The sequence below is a fragment of the Vigna radiata genome, chromosome 5 (assembly GCF_000741045.1).
Source record: "Vigna radiata var. radiata cultivar VC1973A chromosome 5, Vradiata_ver6, whole genome shotgun sequence".
Classification (NCBI taxonomy): Eukaryota; Viridiplantae; Streptophyta; class Magnoliopsida; order Fabales; family Fabaceae; genus Vigna; species Vigna radiata.
In genome coordinates this window covers 18,092,310-18,102,551 of record NC_028355.1, presented here as the reverse complement: position 1 = coordinate 18,102,551, position 10,242 = coordinate 18,092,310, and the positions used below count along the sequence as shown (strand labels likewise).

Here is a 10,242-nt window from a genome sequence, read left to right as displayed (position 1 = left end):
AAAATATGATAGTTTGCATAACTTCAGTTTAATTTAAGTTTTATATTTATTTTCAAAAATTTCTTTAGGGAATGTTTTAGTCCTTTATTACTTGTGTATTGTTAGACAAACTTTCTTCTTACCGTAAATATTTTATTATTATTCTATAAGTATTTCATCAATGCAATTATTCATTCTTAATTGGAGAAATAATAATAATAGAATAGATAAATATCTTTATTTAATTAAAAACATAAAATTATTAAATGTTCAATAAATATAAAATTCCAAAATTCTAGAAGTATTCTATTCTTTGTTTGGATTTTCTTCTTCTTTGCTACTCTTTTGCCTCCTCTTTCTCTACCTGTCTATCTATTGTTGAACTCTTCAAATTCTTGTCCTATGCTTCTCACTTAGCTCTATCAACAAAATTCAACTCTTTCTTTACTTCCTCTGTTTCTCACAGCTCCCAACTCACTCCTCTCCTACTCCTCAACGTATTTCCATCTCTACTCTCTCATCCTGTGCTTCTACAACCATGTCTCAGACTAACTGGGAAGCTGACAAGATGTAATTTTCTTTTTATGTTTGTCTTCTTTTATCATTTTGCGACATGGATTTTGTGCTTCCTGCTTAATTCTTCGTTTTGGGTTCTGGGTTTCTCTCAAGAACCGAGCTTGTGTATTGTGCTTTAAGTCTTATAAAGTTCCAATTTTTCGTTCTGGGTGTCTTAGGGTTTGTAGTTTTCAGCATGTTCTATGGGGGAAGTTGCTGGTTTTGGGTGCTAAAATTGAATTTTTGTACGGTGGGTGACATGATTGTGTTGGGTGTTTTTTGATGCGGTGAATGTGAAGTTGAGGTAGTGAAATATTTTATTATCGTTGTTCATTTGGTTAATGTTGCCGTTGTTGCACTTTGAGGTTTCAGGTTAGATGTTTATATCCATGATTATCTTGTCAAGAGAGATTTGAAGGCTTCTGCTCAGGCTTTTCAAGCTGAAGGGAAAGTATCCTCGGACCCTGTTGGTGAGATGGCTCAAAACTCTACTCTTTTGTCAAAGAAAGAAGTTTAACTGTGCTATTTTTCTTTTCTCTACTTCCATGCTTGTGGGATGACAATGTGGGGTTGCAGCTATTGATGCCCCGGGAGGTTTTCTGTTTGAGTGGTGGTCGGTTTTCTGGGATATCTTTATTGCTAGGACCAACGAGAAGCACTCAGAGGTTGCTGCATCTTATATTGAGGTTGGTTGAGAACAATTTCCATTGGTTTAACATCATGCAACGTCGGTGGTAGTAAATTTAAGTAGGATGAGGGTACTAAAAATTGAGAAAAAAAAGCAGTATTGTAACATATTCATATTTTTAGTCGAATGTTATTGTCAGTTGAAGAAGTTGCAATAGTTTTTCATAAAGGAGGTTTATGCATTCAATTAGGTTCAACTTGCTAACTATTGTAATTACACCTCTTAATGAATGGATGATTTGGTATGCTGTTCCTTACTTCCTGTATATAGTTTAAAGTATACTATATGATGAACGTTAAGAACCTTTCTTTAGAGTCAATGTTTGTTGAATCATATTTTTTGAATTTGCTTATTGTTTAGTTCTAGGTTGATATTCTAGCAATATGATTTAATACTTCGTTCTGTTGTCTGCGTTTGATTATTTGTGTACTTAATGAGCCTCATGGTAAGTGAGGTGTTTTAACATGTGATAAATTCACTTACCTGGACTGATTAATTATATTCTGATTTGTGTTGAGAGCTTACTTTTTCTTTTCATTTCAAGACTCCTTTCAATATTTAATGAGTTGGTTGAATCAAATGCTTTGTTAGAAATTATTGACTATTGTTATAGCTGAGTTATAAGAACCCAAATATTTCAGTTTGGGCAACTAATTTAGGTTTTCGTATCTAATAATGTATTATCCACACTGTCCTCATGAAATGATGTATTGGAATCTGCAATTCTATTTAAGAGTTTCTAAGTTAATAGAAAATATTAGTCCTGCTTTAAGTTAATGGTCTGTGAAACCTTCTTTGCAGACACAATTAATAAAGGCAAGGGAGCAACAACAGCAGCAACAACAGCAACCACAATCCCAGCAGTCACAGCATCAGCAACAGCAACAACAACACATGCAGATGCAACATCTCCTCTTGCAGAGAGCACAACAACAGCAACAGCAGCAGCAACAACAACAACAGCAATCACAACAGCAACAGCCTCAACCACAACAACAACAAAGCAGGGATAGGGCTCACCTTTTAAATGGTAGTTCAAATGGATTAGTCGGAAACCCTGGAACTGCAAATGCACTAGCAACAAAGATGTATGAGGAAAGATTAAAACTTCCCCTTCAAAGGGACTCTTTAGATGATGCAGCACTGAAGGTTGGGAGATGTTTTGGGTATCTAATCTAAATATAAGATAAAAATGCTGTTTTTATAATGTGAATGTTCATACCTTTCTTTTCGTATATTATACAGCAAAGATTTGGTGAGAACATGGGCCAACTTTTGGATCCAAGTCATGCATCGATATTGAAGTCAGCTGCAGCCCCTGGCCAACCTTCTGGGTATCATATTTAAATTTCATTTTTAGTGCTTATTATTTCAAGTCTTTTTGGAGACAGAAGGTATTTTGTTCTTGATTAGTCTCTGCAGCGTAGATTATTTAAGTTTGATCTGATTCTGTGAGTAGAAGCTTACTTTGTTCATGCAAAACAAAAAGATGATCCTTTTACTTTTTAGTTTTCTGGACAGTCTGCACGTGCTTTTGAAGAATCAATGTTCATGTATTCCCTGCTAAAAAGGTTATGTGTCTTGACTTTGCTTGTACCAAATCTCTTGATTTCAGGCAAGTTTTACATGGTGCTGCTGGGGGGATGTCTCCACAAGTTCAAGCACGTACTCAGCAATTACCAGGGTCTACTCTGGTACATATTTGTTCTTAGAGGACCTCATTAATTCCTATATTTCTTATGAGCTGTTTTCCCCTGACTTACCTCGTGGAATCAGGATATAAAAGGCGAGATTAGTCCTGTTTTAACTCCCAGAGCTGCTGGTCCTGAAGGATCATTGATGGGAATGCCTGGTATTTTCCAATTTTTTTTCCTTCGTAACTAATTTGTGATATTTTGGAACCGTTTTGCTGCAAATTGACAGAATTTTAGTTGTTTTTCCTGTGCAATTTATTCATGGTTGGCTGAGGATATTTCATGATTTAGTGTTAATTTCTTTATGATTCTTTTGTACCATTCATGCACATAAAAAGAGTAAACAAGATATCTTCTGGTGACAGGATCAAATCAAGGTAGCAATAATTTGACTTTGAGAGGGTGGCCACTCACTGTGAGTAATTCTGTTTACTTTGTTTTTTTATGTGACTTAATATTACTTATCCTAGTGAAGGCATATTATGTCCTGTTGAATGTGATATCATATTCATAATAACATTAACATATATCCTTCAAAACTGTGGTGTGCTGTAATCTTTTAAGAGAGTGAGATAGGGATCTAGCCCTCGCCTCCCATGCTTACCCACAGTAGGTGTACACATACCTTATGAACTTATGACCTCTACCTTGATCTTATACCATTTTTACTACTTGAGCCATGCTCAAGTGGCAGAAGTAGCTAGAAATGGTGGACTCTATTCTTTAAAGTCTGTAGCAATCTTCTCACTGATTTTTGTGTCTTCTAACCTCTTGAATTATCGAAACAGCAATTCTGCTATTAGGATTCACTATTAAGCATTACTTTTTTCCTTTATTAGGGTTTGGAGCAACTGCGCTCTGGTCTACTCCAGCAACAAAAATCTTTCATGCAGGCTCCGCAGCCTTTTCATCAAATACAAATGTTGACACCACAGCATCAGCAACAGCTTATGCTAGCACAACAAAATTTGGCGTCACCATCTGCCACTGAAGAAAGTAGAAGACTAAGAATGCTTTTGAATAATAGGGGTATTGGTCTAAACAAGGACGGTCTTTCAAATCCTGTTGGTGATGTGGTATCTAATGTCGGATCTCCTCTTCAAGGTGGTGGCCCTCCTTTTCCTCGTGGAGATACAGATATGCTAATGAAGGTGTTTGTTCTATTTTAATTTGTTTTCCATCTTCAGTATGGTTCTTGTATATTTCATGAAACTGTTTAATTTATATTTTGTATATTTACCACAACTTTCATGACTGTAAGTTTTTATTTTTATGTTTAGGTGAAACTGGCTCAGCTACAGCAGCAACATCAACAACAATCAAGTACCAACGCACAGCAGCAGCAGCAGCTTCAACAACATGCTCTTTCAAACCAGCAATCCCAGACTTCTAATCATAGCATGCATCAGCAAGATAAAGTAGGGGGAGGTGGTGGCAGTGTCACTGTGGATGGTGGCATGTCAAACTCATTTAGAGGAAATGACCAGGTCAGTCCTTTCTAGTTGTTGGTACACATACTTGTTCAAGCAGTACCTGTTTCTCGAGGTCCTAATTTCTTATGGAATAATGGGCAATGTGCCATATATTTCTTCTGGCTTGTAAAGGAGTGATAATTTTTTACTCATTAAATGTCTAACGAATTTCTGAAGTACACAATTGGTTTATTTTGCCAATTATGTTGCAATAATCACTTAATTTATGTAAATTGTGAGATCTGATATCCAATTTTATGATTAAATATCTCATACTCTTTTCCGCTTGCTATATCTATTTGCATGTTGTCCTTTTTGTTGGTGTTATATATTTTGCTGTTATTTATGTTTTTATAATTGCAACAGATTTTTTTTAAGATAGTTGTTGTGAAATTGAGAATTTATATCGTGGCAAGCTGTTTTGATTAAGGCATGGTGAAATTATTTCCTTTTTCATTTTATCACTGGTCTTAAATTATCAGTGTTACAAAATTTGATGATTTGTTTATATAAACGTCAATAGAAGTGAGTGGCTATTTATTTCCTGCATTTGCAATGTAGAAATCCCAACATCAACTACTACTTTGTTTCTTTGAAACTGTTAACTATATATATGCAACAAATGGCCATTCCTTGCAACGAGATTTTGAGAATTATTTTCTATTAAAATCACATGATTATAAATTTCTGTCTCTGAATTTGACAGACCTGATTTTTGTACCATGCAAAGAGTAGTAAATAGGTTCCGAACATGATTATTTGAATGCACCTTCAGGTTTCAAAAAATCAAATTGGGAGAAAGAGAAAGCAGCCTGGATCATCATCGGGTCCTGCCAACAGTACAGGCACAGCAAATACGACAGGTCCATCGCCAAGTTCAGCACCCTCAACTCCCTCAACACATACGCCTGGAGATGTGATATCGATGCCTGCCTTGCCCAATAGTGGTAGTTCTTCAAAGCCTCTAATGATGTTTGGCACTGATGGTACCGGAGCCCTTACATCATCCTCTAACCAGTTGGTGAGTGCCTTTTCTCTGTGGTTAAATTGATGGAAGGAATTATGGAATTCCTTGCATGTAGACTCATTGCCATTCCATTTTGGCAGTGGGATGATAAGGATCTTGAATTGCAGGCTGATGTGGATCGCTTTGTGGAGGATGGATCACTAGATGAAAATGTTGAGTCTTTTTTGTCCCAGGATGATACAGACCCTAGAGATACTGTTGGCCGTTGTATGGATGTAAGCAAAGGTGCAGTAAACACCATTTTACATTGATCAATAAATATTCTGGCATCATCCTTGCAAAAGAGTTTCTCAAAGTGTATGTCTGAATTTCCCTCACTCCAATGTGAAAATTTGTAGTCTTTTCTTTGTGTAGTGTAGATAATGTGTAATTTTGTGGTGAAATACAGTGAAGTACAATTTTTAAATAGCAATTCAAATTTCTTGGTGCCTCAATATTCTTTACAATATTTATGATGAATGTGTGCAGTTCCTTTTTTGATTGATGAATAAAAAATTGTTGGTTATATCATTAAAAGGGGCTTGCTTTGTTATCTTTTATATGTGCATCTTATGATTGCTACTACTTGCTCCTTAATTCCTTGACGTGCATAAGCATAAAGAGAAAATGACATACAAATTAGACACTAAGGGCATGAATTTGTTCTATTGTCAGGCTTCACATTTACTGATGTAAGTTCTGTACGGGCAAGCACAAGTAAAGTTGCCTGTTGCCATTTCTCATCTGACGGTAAATTACTTGCAAGTGGTGGGCATGACAAAAAGGTTAGTGGAAGCATTGGTGTTGATAATAATATCTATTTTAGTACTTGCTTTGTTCAATCAACTTCCTGAAATAAGCAGTGATCTTGAATTGAAAAGCAAGATCAAGAACGATATTTTTCCTTTTGTTCTGTTTTGATATTGAATTCTATGGCCTTTAACTCCTGCTTGCTTTATACTGCAGGCTGTTTTATGGTACACGGATTCTCTTAAACAAAAAGCTACTCTTGAAGAACATTCATCTTTGATTACTGATGTTCGGTTCAGTCCAAGCATGCCTCGTCTTGCAACTTCTTCATTTGACAGAACTGTCAGGGTTTGGGATGTTGACAATGTTAGTTGATTTGTTTCCTGTTTTACTATAGTTTGCAACTCTAGAGAAATTGTTTCTATATATTTTAGTGGGTTTGAAGGAACTTGACTGCAATGCACACGACAATATTAATTGCCTCGACTTGAAGTGTGGCACACACATAGTGAGATAGATGATGAATTTTTAAACAAGTACACAACTATTAACCAACCGAGTTTTCAGGTTAAAAAGTATTCTGCTTCAAGATATGTTGTTTTAGTGCTGTTTTGTAGATGTTCTTTGACGTGGTTTTACTATTCTGTATTGAAAGGCTTTTGTACGGAAGTGTTATATTTATTTGTTTGCAGTGAAGATGAATAATGTGGTGCAATAGTGCTTAAGAAGCCTTAGGAATTCATATTGCCGGTAATAATATTCAGTGTTTCTAACAGATAGTTAGAGAGATTGTATTGGGTTCAATATGAATATTGAATTCGACCATGATTTCTAATGTTCTAAATGTTTTGTGCTTTAATTTTTTGCTGTTAAATCCATGTTTCTCCTATGGAGCTGTAGGATTGGGAAAAAGGTTTCCTTCTACTGGATTTTGACGTGAACATTGGGACTATCTATTTTCTGGGATGTTAATGATTGCATTCTCAGATAATTTGTTTGCCCTTGTCTTGAACTAGAAGTTGAAGAATTTTGTGCAATTCTTGTAGCTGAATATATAATTACCATGCAGCCTGGTTATTCTCTGCGCACCTTCACGGGACATTCTTCAACTGTTATGTCACTAGATTTTCATCCAAATAAGGATGACCTCATCTGCTCATGTGACGGCGATGGTGAGATACGATACTGGAGCATAAACAACGGCAATTGTGCTAGAGTCTGGAAGGTAGAAAATGTTAATCATTATTAGCATACTTAAAATGCATATCTCGACGAACCACAAAGTAGGTCCAACCCTTTGCTGGGTCATGCATAATATATGCTCTGTAGCACTCTGCTGCCCCGTCTTTTGATAAAAGAATCTCATTTTTGTAGCTTGTGCATTTTCAGTCTGCTAACTTACAATTTCTTGCTCATTAGGGTGGCACCACCCAGATGAGATTTCAGCCTCGTCTAGGGAGGTACCTTGCTGCAGCAGCAGAGAATATTGTGTCTATATTTGATGTGGAGACACAAGTGTGTCGATATTCATTAAAGGTTGGTTTGCATACCTTTTTATTTTCTTAAAAGTGTTCGCAGTAGGCATAAAATAAATTCTTTCAACTGGAGTTTCCTGTTTAACTAGAATCATAGTCGTTATCTTCTGGTTATTATTAGAAATTCAGAGGCAGGCGGAATTTATATTGAATGTTGTTTAGTCAAAGACTCAGAAGAATAACTAAGATCATTTTTTGTGTTAGCATTAACCTACTACTAACAGAAGTGCAGAACATAATGCTGTGTTTGGTATATAGGGGAAACGAGAAGGAAAGAAATCAGAGAAAAGAAAAAGTGTTAAAATTCTTTTCCTTGCATCTTTTGGTTCATCCAAACCCGAGAGTGAAATAATTTTTAAAGTGGGTCACCTATAAAATGCTATTCTCTCAATTTAGGGAAAAACGTGATGAGCTTGCGTCAGAAAAAGTTCCCCGAAATAACCTGCATAGACACATACACAAATAGAGGGAGAATTGAAACTAATAACTATGAACTACACATTTTAATGAAATGTGAAGTATGATTTTAATAATAATACTAAATATAAAGTATTGTTAAATAATAATAGAAATAATAAAGAGTTTCCAGAACAACATCAATTAATCTCCCGAACCAAGATCAAAGCTTTTGCTTCAAGCTGTAAAATGACATTCTAAATGACACCTTCCCATACTCTCACCGAGCCACAATCCAAGGTGGTTGCTCCATATGGACCTCTTGTAAGTCACCATGCTAGTTGTACAAGTAAAAGTGAAGTTTGTGATGATGATGTCTGCATAAAGATTGGAATGGGCATAATACATAAAATTTAGTAGAGGGACAGTATTGTGCAGGAGATAGTCCTTGTGGCAACCTCAAAACTCTGTATTAACTGTATGATCTGATACTATAACCCAAGATTATCTTATGACCAATTAATTATCTTTATTGGAATGTTGCACTATGATTGTAGGGACACACAAAAACGGTGGACTGTGTGTGTTGGGACCCTTCTGGGGAGTTGCTAGCATCTGTGAGTGAGGACTCTGTGAAGGTGTGGTCTCTTGGATCCGGGAGTGAAGGGGAATGTGTTCATGAACTTAGCTGTAATGGCAGCAAGTTTCATGCATGTGTTTTCCACCCAACATACCCTTCACTGCTGGCCATTGGCTGTTACCAGGCAAGTCTCATTCTGTTTTTATTTCTCTTCTTCCTTCTTTATGCAGTGTTGTAAAATGATAAAATGTTGTGCAGTCATTGGAGCTGTGGAACATGAGCGAGAACAAGACAATGACTCTGTCTGCTCATGATGGTCTTATTACTGCCTTGGCTGTTTCAACTGTAAATGGTTTGATTGCTTCTACCAGTCATGACAAGTTCCTCAAGCTCTGGAAGTGACCATATTTCCCTCTTAGTTAGTACTTTGTTTCCCTTCTCTGCTTCTTCCAGCAATTTTTATTTTCTATGCATCTTTAGCTACTAACTTATCTCTAATGTAACATTGCCTTCCATTAAATATCTATACTTGGATTGAATCCCTTTCCTTTGTTTTTCTCTTATTACTTTTTTCACCTCTCTGCTTCTTCCAACTTCTGCCTCCATTTTTCTCCCTTCTCTATACATCTTTTCCCTCTCCAAACTCGTTTTTAATGTTGTCAATTACCGATTATGGCGGTTGCTGGCTGGAGAATTCTGACAAAACGTCATTCTACCACGGTCTATGGCCGAAAGCGCATGACAGTGAAAACCCTAAAAAGGAAAGAAGGGTTTCAATTGTCTGGGTCCAAAATGTTGAGATCACTTCATGGAAAAAGGTTTGGACCATCTAACCCAATCTAAACAACTCAGCTTAAAATCAGGAGGGTTACTTCCTACACCCCCACATTGTTTCCTGCACCACCACATTTTTTAAAAATTCAAAATTATTTTTTATATTTTAAAAAATCCTACACCTTCATCTCTTTTCTTCATATTTCGATATTTGTTAAAGAAAAATTCTTCAAGGAATTTTAACATTCGCCGAAAGATTTTTCAAGCTTTCAACGAATTTTTATACTTATTAAAAAATTTTTGAATTTCTTCATGTTTTTTCTTATTCTACCTCCACATTTTTTAAAGTTTCTATTAGGGTTGCGCTTCTGTTGGAGTAACGTGTTTGAAATTTCATATTACGACATTAATATCGATAGTGTGTAAGTAGGGGTTAACTTATTTGATTAAATCAGTTTAGAGAGGATAAGTTGAATTTAAATTCTATATTATTTGTTTTGCATATTTATTTATTTAAATTCTATTTTGTTTGAAGTATATATTTATTTAAAAACGTTTTCGAAATATCCAACTGTCGCATTACAAGTAATCTGAGCTTTTTTTAAATACATTTTGGAATGTGTTGCAACCTAAAATTATATTAAATAAATAATTTTTTATATTTTTACTCTTTAAATAAATTAAATAAATTAAAATTATATTATTTTTTATTTTATAAGATTAAATCAATAATTTTAAAATTGAGCAAAGACAAACAAATTTATCGGAAGAAATAAAAACAAAGTTTATTCATTTATAGGAGCTTAAGATATA

At 35.3% G+C, this 10,242-nt stretch overlaps 1 protein-coding gene across 2 annotated transcripts; it reads left to right on the top strand.

The window, feature by feature from the left end:
• The first annotated feature begins 304 nt into the window (after positions 1-304).
• Positions 305-9,198, top strand: LOC106762253 (transcriptional corepressor LEUNIG). 2 transcript variants are annotated; one of them, XM_014646044.2, is made up of 18 exons: positions 305-549; positions 907-1,004; positions 1,111-1,220; positions 2,024-2,371; positions 2,468-2,556; positions 2,838-2,916; positions 2,999-3,074; positions 3,282-3,331; positions 3,756-4,067; positions 4,197-4,403; positions 5,164-5,409; positions 5,523-5,640; positions 6,070-6,179; positions 6,361-6,510; positions 7,214-7,369; positions 7,564-7,680; positions 8,633-8,839; positions 8,914-9,198. In XM_014646044.2, the coding sequence occupies exons 1-18, from the start codon at positions 518-520 to the stop codon at positions 9,055-9,057; spliced, it is 2,649 nt and encodes an 882-aa protein (XP_014501530.1). In that variant the 5' UTR covers positions 305-517; the 3' UTR covers positions 9,058-9,198. The 2 variants fall into 2 exon arrangements, with proteins under 2 accessions (XP_014501530.1, XP_014501529.1); XM_014646043.2 differs by having other exon boundaries at positions 5,496-5,640.
• Positions 9,199-10,242: the final 1,044 nt, after the last annotated feature.

Coding starts and splice junctions, on each gene's coding strand:
- LOC106762253 (XM_014646043.2), top strand. CDS start 518: ATGTCTCAGACTAACTGGGAAGCTGACAAGAT. Junction 1,221..2,023: donor TTGCTGCATCTTATATTGAG/GTTGGTTGAGAA, acceptor CCTTCTTTGCAG/ACACAATTAATAAAGGCAAG. Junction 3,075..3,281: donor ATCATTGATGGGAATGCCTG/GTATTTTCCAAT, acceptor TTCTGGTGACAG/GATCAAATCAAGGTAGCAAT.